Source organism: Lycium ferocissimum, chromosome 7 (genome assembly GCF_029784015.1).
Source record: "Lycium ferocissimum isolate CSIRO_LF1 chromosome 7, AGI_CSIRO_Lferr_CH_V1, whole genome shotgun sequence".
Taxonomy (NCBI): domain Eukaryota; kingdom Viridiplantae; phylum Streptophyta; class Magnoliopsida; order Solanales; family Solanaceae; genus Lycium; species Lycium ferocissimum.
The window spans coordinates 46,581,573-46,597,853 of record NC_081348.1 but is presented as its reverse complement, the minus strand read 5'-3'; the positions used below and the strand labels follow the sequence as shown (position 1 = coordinate 46,597,853).

Here is a 16,281-nt window from a genome sequence, read left to right as displayed (position 1 = left end):
AAAAATCAAGAAAAAAGTTACATTTTAGATCACAAATTCTAATTTTTTTTAATTTATTTCGTAATTAGTCAAACACTACCTTAAAGGAATAAACTTATAATTAGCGTGGTCCATCTCTTGGATGTATATACTTAACCAGATAGTCATAGGACGATAATTACAGCCTAGATGTTCATTTCACTCAGCTACCACTTTCTCTTTATTACTTTTTTAGGTATTTTTTGACATAGATGCTTGAAATTTCCAATATAGCATACTTTCTTTTAGTATTTTCTATGTAATTACAGAATATGCTGATATATACTGAGATGACAAATTTGTCCATGTAAATTAGGAATTATAATCTTTCCACAGCTGTCAAACATAGTGAACATTGCTATCAAATCTTCAAATTTTGCATGGTCCTAGTTCCGTCTAGATTGATTAATAGTTTTATTTAATTGATGATTCTGGTATCATTAAGGTTCATGACAGTTACACGCAGTTTGGACTTGCTATTGTTTGAATGGTAGATACAAATGTAAAAACAAGTTGATGATTGGATGACACTTATGTTGATGATTGGATGACACTTCATTTTTTCTTAATGACTTGACACCCTCATTAAAGGAGCCATAAATAAAATGATAATTTTACTATATCACCCTTAATTATTACTAAGTCTTCTAAAGATTGAAATCAATCAAAATACTTTAAAAGTTGTGCAACTACTAACAATTCCTTAAAGTTCTAACCCAATAATTAATAATAAGGGTAAAATAAGCATGAAATGGTAAATTCTCTCTTTATTTTCCAATAGGACAAGAAAAGTGAACATCTATTTTTAGTATGTATGACAAGGAAAAATGGACGGAGAGAGTAATTTCTTATGTTGACCCCCCAGTGGGAGCTAAAGATGTACGTGCACCCGGCATTTACCCTAAGTCTATATATGCATTATATTTGTTTGTACATAGACCTTTAATATTTAACCATGGGTAACGTACATTCTCATTCCATTAATTCACTTAACTATACCCTTGGGTTACCATACTAGTCGGGGGTCGTTGACAAAAAAACAAAAGGACGTGCATGTCACTATAATGGTGGATTGAAATGTGCATCTTAACCACCTCTAATTTTGACCATATTATATAGACACGTGGTGGTTGATACGTATTCACCGTACTCATTTGCACTTCTGACCAATTTTGTGCTGGTCTTTAATTTTTGTCAATCAAGACAAACAAAACAATTTGCTCGCAGAGTCAGATATGTTAAATAATTAACGGAGACCAAAAACTGCTTGCTTTTGACAAACTTAAATGATCATAATATTTAAGAAACTAAGTTGAATCTACCCCAAGGGACCAGTTTTGGATTTTGTCCAGACTGATATGTATATATATTACGGGATATATAGGCCATATCGTGGGTCTATTTGTTACAATAGGCGAACCTCCACTTTCCAAAACATTAGCATATATTCTCGAACAGACATAGAAAAAGGAGCGAAAAGAGTGTATTTACATGTACAGTATTTTAGATTGATACATACAAGTTATAATAACTACTACAATGGACATCAAAAGTAGGAAATCAATGCTATTAAGTATTTATGGTATTCAACTTCATTACTCTTAGCACTGTGCTTTCGTACTGCTTTCTCATCGATATGGATTGCTTCATAATTGAAAAGAGGGAAGAGAGGAGACGAAGACGAAGAAAACGAAGCAATTTTTTTTGTGAATCATTAAACCAGCGAGTTACAGTTCCATAAAGAACAACATTGTACAAGTAATCTGGAGAATTTTATGCGTTAAGCCATCCCTATAATTGAAGGGATAGCAGAGAATTTGACTCGAACAATAAATACAGTACGAATACCTAAAATACAGATATAGAACATTAGAAAGCAGCATCTATCTATCTAATAAATAACACATGCTAATGATATATGCACACACCACGCAAAACTAGGGTACACCACAAAAAAACAAAACAAACAGTCAACCTGCAGCTGTAGTACACAAAATACAACGCATCCGAGGGGTACCTGAAGAAGCATCTTCATCATCATCGTCTTCTTCTTCATCATCAGTACCATTATCAAATTCATAATATGACGCACTTCCCTTGGAAGCAGCACCACCCTCTTTTTTATTGCCAATGGAAATGGTGGACTCCATAAGACAAGTTGTATGGTAGGCATGACAACAAAAGAAGGCAATAATTGATACGTTCTGTAGAGAAAACGGATCAAAACATATGCAACACCTTCCACCACCTCTGGTTTTTGACTTGACCTCCATGGATTTCATACTCATGACTCTCTCTCCTAAATATGAAGACCTCTGCTCACTCCTTTGGGACCGTGCTTGATCGACGTCCTCACTCAAACATATTGCACGCTTTGCTTCCTTGTAGTATTTGACTAGCAGGTTGACACAATCAGCCTGGCAGTGAAACCAAGTCGTCAAAGGAATTATTTTCATCATAACTTGCACGCAAATGCAAATCGTCTATAAGATACCGTTGAAAGTATGCTCATAAATAGTGTACCTTGAGTATGGCATTACAACCATGTCTAAGAGAAGTTTCTGTTCTGTAGTCAGTGACAATTTTGACCAGACGGTCCCTCAGACTGCAATGTAAATAAATAACTTATGATGCTCATGGAAAAGCAATATCAGGTCACCAATTAGATTACCTCCTCCTATTTCACTAGTCAAGAAGGCTTGCCAGCAATATAAGCATTTTATGCCAAAAGAACAAAAGCAAAAAGCTTCATGTATCTTGTTTAAGTGTCATTCCTATGAAAATGTGAGTTTACTTGATCGACAAACTTACCGAGGTATTTCCAAGCCATTGGGCAACATATTTACAATATAAAGGGGATCAAGATTCCCTACAGTATGCTCTAACAATACACCAACCTGTAAATAAGAAAATAAGGCAACTTAACCCAAAACAGCAAATATTAAAACAATGTTCATACATTCTCGTGTGCTTTAAAGAAGAGGGAAAAAAGAAGACGATGCTTTACCATTTCGGGCTTATTAAGACTTTGCTTAATCAGCTCATCCCATAGTTCATCATCATGTTGCATGCTTACAAATTCTATGGCCTGCACGTGAGTAGTTATAACGCTAGTCTGTTGAACTCCAAATTTTGAAAAAACAATATCAAGACTACAAAATCAGCAAGAACTCACCTCTTCTATGTCTCCTAATCTATTTATGATAACAGCAAGCGCCTGCTTTGCGTTCCCCATTCTTCCGAGGATGAAAACTTGCTCCTTTAATAAATCTCTCTTCACGCAGATATCATAAGCCTAGCATAATTCATTCAAGAGAAGGACGATCAATAAGAAGAACAATAAGCCAAAGACTGGGACTTGTCACCCATTCATTCAAAGAACCTTCTCAAGTGTATAATGCTGGCTACTTCTGAGAAAGGGAAGCATCATCTTTGGATCATAGTCAGCGTAAAGCTCGACCTATAAAAGCATAAGCAGGGAGAAACTATATCAGTGGACACAAATAGAATCCACAAAATGTAAGAATCAAATAAACAAATAAAGGCATCCATACACCAAGTAAATGCATATGGATTAGAAAGCATGGGCATAAAAGACAAAAAGACCACAAATATGGGGCATAAAAACCTTAAGGCATAAGGAAATACTTGTCTTGCAACTTCCCAAAGTTATATCTTCTAGGCTAGTAGAATGCTATGTTTGTCCAATGGAACATGTAAAAAGCCACTTTTGTTTTTTACCCTGATCAATTAGAGATACTCTATGTTTCATGGATTCACCTATAGGTACTATTTGACACCAGCGGGTAAGTATTCGAGACGTATGTGTAGTTTCTAAACTTTTTGTGTATTTTGAATAATTCATATGGAGTACCGACAAATGAAGGATCCATTTCACATAGGAGATACTTAAGCTTCCCAAAAGTAAAGACATGAAATTGTTGAATCCACTGTGTGTACAGATGAGTGAAAGTACAATCAACAATGCAACCTTTGGACAAAAAAAAAAAAAAAAACTTGACTTAAAATGTGGAACACTGAAGAAAGGCTGTTTCAGGATAAAGAAATTTATAAGCATTAGGCAGGGCTAGTTAATGGAACAGCTCTTTCTCGAGTAATTGAAGATTTTACAATTATCGACGAACGTGTAGATTTTTGTGTTCAACATAGCTGAACAATAACATCAATGTAATGCATTAACTTTTCTATAGGTACAGTAACTTCTTACTGGGGTGGACCCATCTTACCAATTTAGAGTTCGAAAAGGGCTTAGTGTCCTTGAGTTACCATATCGAAATGTTAACTTGTAGATGGCGCTAACAAATAGTCAAGTGGCACAAAATGGGATCAGGCACCAACATGAACAGAAAGACACTGCATATATCTTCAGTTACAATTCAAATCCAAAATATTTAGCCCAAGAAGCATGAGCAGGGACATAATTCTCATCATAAAAGATGCACTGCCATGTCAGCTCAGCTAGATTACCTCAAAATAAACTTTAAAGAGAACGCTCCCAGGCTGATTCTATACAAACCTGCATGTCATGGTACTCCCGTCCAGCATGAGGATTCACCTCAAATAGTGAATGAAGATACAGATGCAAAAGGAAACGATGGTCACACTTATTCCTTGCAGCCATAAGTTGTGATACCACTTCAGGCGGGTGTATTAGGTCCCTATGCTGGATCAACAAAGGTACGGCACGCTTGCTGTCAACCATCATTAGTTGGACAACCTGTCAGTCCATGACAATTAGACAATCATAAGGGAAGCAGTTATAGGACCATATTCTCTGACCATATTATCTAACCTATGACCAATATTATGTTCTTAAAGTCTCTTCTTGTTTCCAGAACATCAAGATGGCAAAAACAGGATTTATTTCCTTCTAGAAATAGTAAAACATCAATTGACTAAAGAAAAAACAGAACAGAAAAAGAAAAACGATAAAGATTTTATTTTCCATTAGAGATGCATTACACCTTTCGCAATATAACATATAGGACAGTTAGTTACATAATAAATCCAGCCAATCTAATGTACAGTCATACCTTTTCACGCACAGCGTCATGCAAATTATGCTTTTCAATGAAGTCAAACAGGTCCGGCTTCATAAGCTGGAAGCATAAACAATCGAACAAAGAGTGAAAGAAGTCAACTTCTTAACACAAAATTATCAACATCCTCGTCTCAGGGTAATAAGTTGATGCAGCACTGAACTTACATCCGCATAAAGAGCAAAAGCTTTTTCATGTTGTCCATCAATCACATATAATTCTGCTAGAGCCTACATGTTAAAGTGGCACAATAATTAAATGTAACCAAAAAAGGCATTGTAGAACATACGAGATGAACAGGAACTCCTTTGCACTTACCTCTTTGAGGTGATCAGTCATAGATGAAGTATTAAGCTGAGATTCTATAGCTGATATAACAGGTGATGTAGAATAAATGCCAGGTGGCCATGATTTCACAGTTGATAAGAGATCCTTGTGGAAAGACGGATTTGTTGTCATAGCAACAAGAGCTACCTAAATTACAACAAATGATTTAGTAGTTGACTTTTTTTATGAGGAATGATTCAATTGTTGGCTCTCTTTAGGCGTGCATAAGAAGTCATTCAAGATACTACTAGGCACAGTAGGACAGTGCATACCTCATAAGCTGTATCACGTAATCTTGGATGTTCTGTTGGAATGTATGGGACCAACACGGGGAGTTGACGCAGATGTGCAAAATGGAAAACCCACCTGGAAAAGACAATCAGTTGCACTTCAATAACACAAAGTATATTTCCTAGAGATTTCATCGTTTTAAGGATATTTATACCTTTCCCATGCGGAAGCTGATCCTCGCAACAATTTTGGACATAAAGATGCCGCTTCGCCATACTTCCTTTCCACAATCAGATGATCAAGGTATCTCGAACCCACCTGATTTGAGTAGACAATTTTGTGACAAACAAGCTTTAATGAGTATCTTATTAGTGGATGTCCAAATCTTAGAAGCATGATCAAAAAGAACAATCAAGAATAAACTAATTATGGAAACTATCCATGTATAGTAAGACATACTGCTCAGAAAAAGAGATTTGTGACACCAATACATTGGAGATATACCATTAAGAACATCAGGCAGGTACGGATAGAAGATAAAGGAGCCATACGATAATTTAGAAACTTGTCTTATTTATAAGAGTAGTTGCAGAGCACTTATGGTGTGACACACAAAAAAAAAAAAAAAAAAAAAAAAAAAATCCTGGGAAAAACCGGGAAATTCTAAGAAATCAGAGAAGGAAAATAGATTATCTCAAACACAGAAGACTAGCTATTGCAATGTGACATAAATATGAAACAACGGCCCAACCAAACGTGGCACAGAAGTTGGGTTAGATAATAAATGAATCAGGTACTGCAATGTAATGGAGGTGTAAAAGAGCTTAATTTTTCCAAAGCTAATCTACTGAACTTGGTCCAAGCACACCAGGAACCTTTTGGGAGCCTATCATTAATCTCAACCTTGGCGCAATTTTCTTTGAGCATTTAGCAATGCCATTTAAGAGGCATCAGTAAAGTCAAGAAAGGACCATTATTCAACCTGAACTTAGTGTCGCTCATTCTCTGACAACAACAACAACAACATACCCAGTTGAATCCCACAGTGTGGGGTCTGGGGGAGGGTTAAATGTACGCAGACCTTACCCCCACCTTGGAAGGTAGGGGGGGCATTTCCGAAAGACCCTCGGCTCAAAAAAAACAAGAAAACAAGGGGGGGGGGAAAAGTCAGATACCGACAAGCAAATCAAAGCAATGCGAAAATGAGAAATAAAAAGGGCAAAGAAGTCATGATAAAACAGCATGGAGAGACAAGACCCAACACATAAAAGCAGGAAACAAAGGGCAATAAAAAGTAGAGCAACACCATGCCTACTAGTGCGACAGAAAAGCGAGACTACCTACTAGCCTTCTATCCTGTCCCGGGCCTCCACAACCTCCTATCTAAGGTCATGTCCTCGGTAATCCGAAATGCGCCATGTCACTAATCACCTCTCCCCAATATTTCTTTGGCCTTCCTCTACCTCTCTTAAACCGTCCATAGCCAACCTCTCACACCTCCGCGCTGGGCATCTATGTCTCTCCCTCGTCACATGCCCAAACCATCTCGGCCTCGACTTCCCGCATCTTGTCCCCACCGATGCCACTCCCACCTTGTCCCGGATGTCCTCATTCCTGATCCTATCTCTCCTAGTGTGCCCACACATCCACCGCAGCATTCTCATTTCCGCGACTTTCATCGCTCATTCTCTGAGTGAGGGAGAAATATTTATCGGCAAAGTTGAAAGTAACACATTAAGGTACTGGATTCTTTTGGAAGGCAAAAAAGGAGAAATTTACTCGGTAACACGGAAAAGAAGAGGGGAGCAAAAGGGAACTGAAGAAAAGAGCATACATATGAAAAGATGGTCCTAGAGATGCCACTGGATAGTGCAGACACATTCTTAACAACTATAAAATGAAAATCGTGCAAGGAATAACAGAGCAAAGCTCCATTAGTAACAAACTGTTTTGAGTGTTGACTACAGAGGAAAATCATGGAACTACCATCTGGTAACTACATTTGACCATCTTGGACTAGTTGTCAGTTGGAAACTGCAGAAACAAAGAAGCGACTTTGTTAGTGAATTAAGAAAGACAAAAACTTAATGTCTATTCATAATACATATGGCCGGCGATTGGTCTAAACCTTCGACTACCGACTAATTGAGACCCCCCAGGGGTTTCGTCTAGTTGTAACAGTGCAGATCGTGATGTGTGGATTAGGTGCGTGTCACAGGTTCGAATCCGATCACTGACAAAAGCTTGGGGTTTAAATAGAGAAGAATAGAGGGGTTGGCCCATTAAGCCACCAAATTTTGAACCTTGTGCCACTAGCACCCGGTATTTCTCGCTTATCCAAAAAAAAAAAAGGTTATGTCTACATACGCTTCTTATTCATGTAGAATTAGAAAATGAGATATGCATATAAATGAGAAGTAAATGCGAGTTCTTTTATTAGGCTCCGAAGCACTTAGAAGACAAGAAGATTTTTATTAGAACAAATGGACAGAATCCGGGTGATAACATAGCCTGCAGGTCAGTACATCAAATAGAAAGTTAAGTCGAAATATTTTTAAGATGACATAGAAATGCAAGCAAGGCATGATCAAAGAAAGTGTCACTTTAGTCCTTCCCCATCCTTTACATATAAAAGACACATATAGAAGTTGTTGAGCATCATTGCAACAAATTGATCTCTATTAAGCTGAACTGATATGAAAATTATAGTGGTTTGATGCAAAAATCAAGATAAACTACATTCAATAAAGTACCTCATCAACGAGCTCACTCCTTCCCTTATTAGCCTCAACTGCTTCTAAAGCTTTCTCATGCCATCCGTGCTGGAGAAGCCAATTAATATGATCTTCTGTGTCCCTAACAATCACCATAGAATAAATATGAAATTAAATTAACAAATTCTTCCAATCAGCATTCCTGTATCTAAACAGAAGGGAATGTCATTCTTTGGATAGATAGATGCTTTTTGATTGTTAAAATAAAATTCTTTGGATAGACATTACTTGAATGGGCTTTCAAGACCGTTGACAAGAGACATAGTTATTGAGTTATTTTCTTTTACACCAAGTCCTTAATGGGGTCACACAGTTTAAGGACATGGACATGCCTAGACATGTGTAACACATTTTTATAATTTGTGTATTTTTTTATTTTTTAGTTTTAATTTCTGAGCAAGTGTATCCTCCATTTTGCAGGAATGTCCTATATTCCCACACTTGATGAAAAAGTATGTCCTACATTTTCACACCAAATGAAACCTTTTTTGGCTACTGTAGATGGTTAAATCAGATTTTTCTCTTCCTCTTCTCTTCAGTGAGTTTTCCCTATTTTTCTGCTTGGCTGCTACCATGCTTCTGGGTTCACGTTATCTTCTTCTACTCCTCTGCTTCTCTGTCATAAGTTCAAGCTGGCTTCTTCCTCTTCCCCTTTCCCTTCCCCTTCCCCTTGTCCCTCCTCCCCATCCTTCACTAGTCTTTCCCAAACTGTTTGGCTGCTACCATGCTTCTGGGTTCACGTTATCTTGTTCCGCTCCTCTGCTTCTCTGTCTTAAGTTCAAGCTGGCTTCTTCCCCTTCCCCTTCCCCTTCCCCTTCCCCTTCTCCCTCCTCCTCCTCCTCCTCCTCATCCTTCACTAGTCTTTCCCAAACCACCTCCCTCCCTCCTTATTTGGTTCAATATGCGGCTAATCTTGTTTATTTATAAATTTCTCTCTGCTTTACGCCTCTGCACCACTATTATGAAATAAGATGGGGATCTTGAATTACTAAAGTATTTGGTGTTACTTGGATGCCTTCCTGAAATCACAAGCAAATTTGTCTTGGGCGATCCTCCCCTGTTGAGCTAACTTTTGGGGTTGAGTTAGGCCAAGGTCCATTTCTTTTATAAGAACCTCAATTTGCTCGGTGCATATATGCATAATCACATAGGAATTGACACATTAAACAATTAAAAAGAGTTTTACCAACCTGGGCTTCGCAATAATCACATCTTTTGGGGACACAACGTAGTACAAGGGCTCATCACCAGCAGCCCACTGACCCCCCGCATAGCTGCTACCTATATCATTTGGTTATGTTATATCAACTCATAAAGAATCTCTAAAAGTGAGCGAAATGAATACAAATTGATGAAAGAAAAAGCAAAGGGATGAAAAACTTACAAAAACTCAAGGATTACCTGAAAATGGAGCATGTGCAAGCGAATAATCTTTCGCCTTGTAATGCTCAAAGCCATGTACAGGAAGAGCATCGGTAGCCAGCTCATCATTATTCCACGTCACAACACGCACTTCTGGTCTTTGAGCATTTCCCTGTTGGATGAATTCACAAATCCTAGCAACTATCACCAATTACCCTTATTAAACAACACGGATATCAGTAGGATTTGGTGGGTAACAAACGAAAGTTTAGGAGAACGTCCTACAGAGAAGCAAAGAGTCTTATGCCATTAATGTCATATGGTGGGGGCAACCAAATATAATATAATTCATCCGTTAGAAATCTACAGGGAACATGGCATTTGAGATGGCCAAAACTTACAAGGCTAGAATTAAATACACCTCTACTTGTAACTTAAGCACATAACCCTCTCCAATTTATGCATCATAGAAACCATTCAATTTTTTTTTACCCAGATCAACAGATCGCATACAAACACAATCCCCTCACTAACTCATTCGCATAAGACTAAATTAGTGTTCTTACCAGATGACCGCTTTGCCATCCCTACATGCCCCCCGAAGATAACCCTCTTCATATCTTTGGTCCTTCTTAGGTTTAAAATCTGAAGTAATAGGAATTGTTGTAATTATCACAAGAACAAGAATAGGCAGCTTGGGTAAAAATGTTAACGGTCAACCAAGGCCATAAATGGAATAAAGCTTTGAGAATATCCCGAAAGTTGAGGGAAGTCATGTGACGTGGAAAATCCAGAGCAGTATACAAATGTTAATCCAAAACTTTACAAGGCCACATAGACATGTAGTGATCACTATAATACCAATGTACTTTCACTAGAGCACAACCATTTGAAGTCAAGGGTTGGCATCAAATAACAACAAAGTCCCTCAAACTAAGTAAACATCCATAGAAGTGAAGCATAGCAAGAAAATAACTCATTTATAAAACATTAAGGCTCAAACACACTAAGAAGGAAGCAGATACCTGTCTTGAAGGAATAGTGCTGCTGAAGTCCTTCTCTCTATCTTCTTCGGCAGGAATATAAGCTAGAATAACCAAAGAATCACCAAAAGGAGCAAGTCCTGAAATGAAATAGCTGGTTTGAAAGGATGACACAATATCCACCTCATTCAGACTAGACATGGTTATATACTTGTATGACCCATTCACGCCTTTGTTCTGGATTGTTTTTATTGATGCAATTTTCACAGAGGTGCCCCATCCAATGACCAAAAGAGTGTCATCCTGAATGTGAAGGTAAAATAATGAGAATTGTCCAGAATACTTAAAAGTAACCAACAAACACAACAACTGAGACAGAAAAGAGACGATTATGGTTTCACTTGCAAAATATGGTGGGGAAATCGAAAACAAGACGGCAGTCTTACATTGCATACAAATGTCTCATAAAAACTACAAGCCGTGGATACAGATTTCTGAAACAGCCTTGAAACCTACCTGCCAAACTATATGAGGGACCAGAAGTTCAGGGTGTGGACTTCCACGAGGTCGTTCAATGAAAGTTATGCGCTGATCATTGGCAGCATCATAAACTTTAACTCCTGCATCATTCGCCCAGGCAATGAGATTAGTCCGCCACTTCACTGCATGAATTGGACCTTCACCAGAGTGCAGAACCTGCCAAAGAGAACCGCATGAATACCAATCAGGAGTTGCCCCAAATCTTTTCATGTTCCCTCAATGAGAAGAGGTAAATGCACTTAAGACTATGGGAAAAGGCCAAACCTGGTCCCGATAGCCCATCCACTTCTTCGCATTAAGATACAAATTACCAGCTAAACCACCAGTCACAAATCTTCTGGAAGATTTTCTCACATAATCTGGGTCTAAAGCAATGGCCTTCATAGGTCGATGATACTCAAATTTCATCCTCTCATTAGTAAAAAGACTATTTATTACGACAGATCCATCATCAGAACAGCTTCCAATGTATTCACCTTCTGCGTCAAAGCAGAGATCGTTGACTGCAGCAGTGTGCGCAGCAAACTCTTTAACCTATGGCAGACAAAACTTCTAATATTTAAGTAAAGACCAAGTGACTTCTTGATTAGGAAAACTCAAACCAACGAGCAAGATCCTTTCTATGGTTAGAGTTTAGAGAAACATGAGATCCTAAACTATGCTTTTTTCAACAAGAGCTTTGATTATCAAACTGAAGTAACACAGTCCTATTTGACTGCAACATGCAAACCTAAAGATTTACTCCTCTTAACCAGTTGGCGAGAAGATGCAATTTTTTTTTTAAAAAAAATCCATTATTTTTTCCAAACTATGTGACTTCAAAATGTTACATCAATGATCTTACCATACTCCAACAAATAGGAAAACCAAGCAATATGCAGTGAATAGATCATTGCACTGAGTAGTGGATAGTCGTCCGGAAACAGTTACCCATAACCAAATGATTGCAGAACAAAAAGTTTGTCCTAAAAATAAAATAAGATAGTTTTTTCCTTAATCAGGCTCATCAAGAAGAATAAGATATACTTTCCCTTGGGCAAAATGACAAAGATCTGAGCAGAAAAAAGAAAATCATTTCACTTTTAACCAGGATGGTAATGGCTTTCTGCCAATTTTGATATGTTGGGGTGGAACATGGGAATATACAAAGTGGATATGATAAGTATCACTAGGGCGATACATTAATGTTAGATAAAATGCAATGCAATATTGGCATAATCTGTATGCCAACCTTTTCTCAGGATGCAGACGACACACAGATTGGCCTGTTTTAAATCAATAGTAAATAAGTATAGATGCTCTAGATTCCCAACAGGCCACACCCTTTTACTGATTAATACAATAGACATGTTTGCACTACTACACCAAATGCTTTTCTAACATTTAGATATGGAGATCAAGGAAAATAAGTTGTCTATATTTACACATCTAGACTACAAGCTTTTCAACCCTCATACCTTTTATGGCAAGCTTTATTTCTACATACTTTATTCTATGTGTTTAACTAAGCTTTCTACCTTGCCTAAAATAGGGATTAGAATGGACTACAGGTTCATGAAAGCACTGATACTCCTCTCTCTAAGTTGGCTGCTTCTATATTTTTCTGATGAAGAAGTTGGCTGCTTCTCTAGATTAAACCAGAAAACCCAAACAACAGAAATTTGTCTCCGACTAGTACAAAGAAGCAAATATCTAAGCCCCTCTCCAGTAACTACAAAGTTGTTAAAACTATCTTTCAGCTGCACAGCAAGCCCCCATAATACTTTCTCCATAAATGTCTGCAGTTTTGCTGGATTCATCTTCATGACTACTTTAAGAATCATCTTTCCAGGTTAAAAATCTGAGTCGTAAAACTACAGACAAGGCTGGCAGTATTGCAGACTAAAAGAGTAAACCATTTTGTTAGTATATTCCAGCCTCAGGCGTATCACAAAATTGACGGGCCTCACACATCACTAGAATTCATTTAAACTAAAAAGAAAAGAAATTTTAAAGGTTTAGCTATTGAAATGGCATCTATCTGCTCATATTTCTCAAGTAAAACATAACCTCTAAAAATTGGAGTAGGTAAATTTTGCCTCGTCCACAAGCTACTCTAATAAAAAAAAATCAAACAAACAATAAAAGGAGAGCTACAATTGACAAAGCATTGATGTTAAAAGGGAATTTGACTACTGATCACTCTTTTCCAGCCAAATTCACGAAAATTGTAAACAATATCACAACAGTAACATAAACATCAGTCACGAATTCACAACATATGAACAAAAAATCAATGCAAAAAGAAAGACGTGTGAAAAAAGAAAAGACTTAAATACATAGGTAGCCCCTTAAACTTGTCAGGATATTCCATTTAGACACTCAAACTAAGTCTTGTTCCAATTGAACACCTCAATTCCTAATAAGGTGTTCCAATTAGATACTTTCGGTTCAAATTTTGAAACTTATTTTGCCTGCGTGTTTTCATTTGTCTATTTCATAGCGAAGTTAAGCACATAAAATATGTCTATCTCCTTTAATTATACGCATTCGCCTCAATAAGCCGTAAAATCCTAAGCTTTTTCTATTTCAGGTTGATGCATATAACTAAAGGGGATGGGCATATTTTATGTGATTAACTTAACTACCTATAAGAAGAATGGAAACACACGCAAAAAAAAAAAAAAAAAAAAAAAAAAAAAACAATCTAAAAATTTGAAAATAAAATGTCTAATTGAAACACTTATTAAGAGTTGAGGTGTTCAATTGGAACAAGACCTATTTCGAGTGTCTAAATGGAATATCCTTTCAAGTTTAAGAGGCTAGCTATGTGTTAAACCAAAAGAAAAAAGGAAAAAATCATTACCTAATCACTATTTTCCAGCTAAATTCACGAAAAATTTAAACAATATCACAACAGTAACATAAACATCAGTCACGAATTCACAACATATGAACAAAAACTCAATGCAAAAAGAAAGAAGTGTGAAACTTTTTTCGCGTGTGTGTTTTCATTCGTCTATTACGTAGTGAAGTTAAGTACATAAAATATGTCTATCTCCTTTAATTATACGCATTCGCCATTCGCCTCAATAAGCTGTAAAATTCTAAGCTTTTTCTACTTGACGTTGATGTGTATACTTAAAGAAGATCAACATAATTTATCCGAATAACTTAACTAACTAATAGACGAATGAAAACACATGCAAAAAAAAAAAAAAAAAAAAAAAAACTCTAAGAATTTGAACCGAAAATGTCTAGTTGAAACACTTTATTAAGGAGCCGTTTGGCCGAGAATTATTCACTTTTTTTCCGGAGAATTTTTTCAGTTTATTTGAAAATCAGCTTTTGGCCATAAAAATTCCAAATACAATTTGAAGTTGTATTGGAATTTGGAAAACACCTAAAACCTTGTTTTCACTTTTTTTTTTTTTTTCACTTTCAATACATTCAAACAACCAAACCAAATGTTCCGTGCAAAAACTATAACCAAACACAAACTTCAACTTCAAAAATCCCAAATAAAGTGAAAAATGTTTGGTTTCTATAGCCAAATGCTTACTTTAAGAATTGAGTGTTCAATTGAAACAAGTTTACGTTCGAGTGTCTAAATGAAATAGGCATAATACATAAATAGGCCCTCAAACTTAGCCTCAACTGGCAAATATATCCTCTCACTTTGGGTGTGCACAAGTAGGCATCTCAACTTGTATAAAATTAAACACGTAATCACAAATGTTGACGTAGCACATAACTTTTCGAGGTGTACTTATACAATTTGAGGTCTCTCGATGATCATTTTGTAAATTAAAGTGTTTAACTAACAAAATAGTGACAAGTTGAGGTGTCTACTTGTACACACCTAAAGTTGAAGGGCTCGTTTGTATATTATGCCAATGAAATATTATGGCAAGTTTAAGGGGCTTGAACTATGTAAAGAAAAAAGAAAAAAAAGTCATTACTTGATTGCCAAGGAAATCTAGAATGTGAACGGCTCCACCGTAAGTACCAAGTGCAATCATTCGTTCAGCAACAGCAATACACGTGGCAGCATCACTTGATAGAAGCGATTGTACACTGCCTCCCATCCGTTGATACTTGAGTCTTGGTTCATATTCATCTTCTTCTATTTCTTCTTCATCGGAATATTCTTCGGAATATTCGTATCTTTCATCGTCACCGTCGATTCCGTTATCAGATAACTTACGTGACATCCTGACCGGAGATCTGTAAAGGTTAACTACTTTTTTTTGGAGTTGAGGTGCTTTTATAACCTTTTGCCTGTTAAACAGTTGATTAATTAGTAATTAGGGGTCCCTTCGTCTTAATTATGTGGCACGTTAAGAAAGATTTTTTTTTTTTTTTAATATTTGTGTGATTAAAATAGTTTCTAATAGAAATATGATGGGAGTATTTTTTTTTTGTTTTTGGACAGGCTAATAATGAAAGATGTCACATAAATTAGGATGGAAAGACTATTTATTATTCCTTTTGTTATAATTTATATATATTTATATGGCACCTTTCAGGTTTTGAGATTCAAACAAGTCTTTTCTTGAACGGTAATTTTACATATATCTTTTAAATATATAAATTGTCAATTATTGTGACTTATACTCCCTCCGTTCACTTTTATTTGTCCACTTTTGACTTTGCACGCTATTTAAGAATTAATGAATGAATTATGTATTTTATTATAATACTCATATTGATTGGTGTATAATTGTATTGAAGTTGGGAAAATGACTTAGAATGAAGTTGGGAAAATTATTTTTCTCTTGATATGTGAAAGTGGACAAGTAAAAGTGAAAATCTTTTTTTGGAATAGTGGACAAGTAAAAATGAATGGAGGGAGTAGTATTTTTTACGTATTTCAGAATATTTAAAAGATTTCATGTGTAAATTTAAGGTTAAAATTAAATTGTTTGACTATCGAAATTCAAAGCGAATCACATTCATAGAGAGCATTTGCTAGAAAACAAATGGAAGGGTTAAGAAGAAGTATTG

At 36.4% G+C, this 16,281-nt stretch overlaps 1 protein-coding gene across 2 annotated transcripts; it reads right to left on the bottom strand.

The window, feature by feature from the left end:
• Positions 1-1,704: 1,704 nt before the first annotated feature.
• LOC132065392 (vacuolar protein sorting-associated protein 41 homolog) lies at positions 1,705-15,607 on the bottom strand. Of its 2 annotated transcripts, XM_059458782.1 has the most exons (20): positions 15,237-15,607; positions 11,560-11,829; positions 11,272-11,451; positions 10,798-11,058; positions 10,339-10,417; positions 9,812-9,973; positions 9,601-9,691; positions 8,390-8,492; positions 5,851-5,954; positions 5,678-5,771; positions 5,397-5,552; positions 5,246-5,308; positions 5,073-5,138; positions 4,556-4,756; positions 3,401-3,478; positions 3,194-3,313; positions 3,026-3,106; positions 2,830-2,915; positions 2,542-2,623; positions 1,705-2,435 (listed from the first exon to the last, which is right to left on the bottom strand). In XM_059458782.1, exons 1-20 carry the CDS (start codon positions 15,486-15,488, stop codon positions 1,989-1,991), a joined length of 2,976 nt encoding a protein of 991 aa, XP_059314765.1. In that variant the 5' UTR covers positions 15,489-15,607; the 3' UTR covers positions 1,705-1,988. The 2 variants fall into 2 exon arrangements, with proteins under 2 accessions (XP_059314765.1, XP_059314766.1); XM_059458783.1 differs by lacking the exon at positions 10,339-10,417 and having other exon boundaries at positions 9,812-9,944; positions 15,237-15,605.
• Positions 15,608-16,281: the final 674 nt, after the last annotated feature.

Coding starts and splice junctions, on each gene's coding strand:
- LOC132065392 (XM_059458782.1), bottom strand. CDS start 15,488: ATGTCACGTAAGTTATCTGATAACGGAATCGACGGTGACGATGAAAGA. Junction 11,059..11,271: donor TCCCTCATATAGTTTGGCAG/GTAGGTTTCAAG, acceptor CTTCACATTCAG/GATGACACTCTTTTGGTCAT. Junction 5,955..8,389: donor GGAGTGAGCTCGTTGATGAG/GTACTTTATTGA, acceptor TACTCAAATCAG/GTGGGTTCGAGATACCTTGA.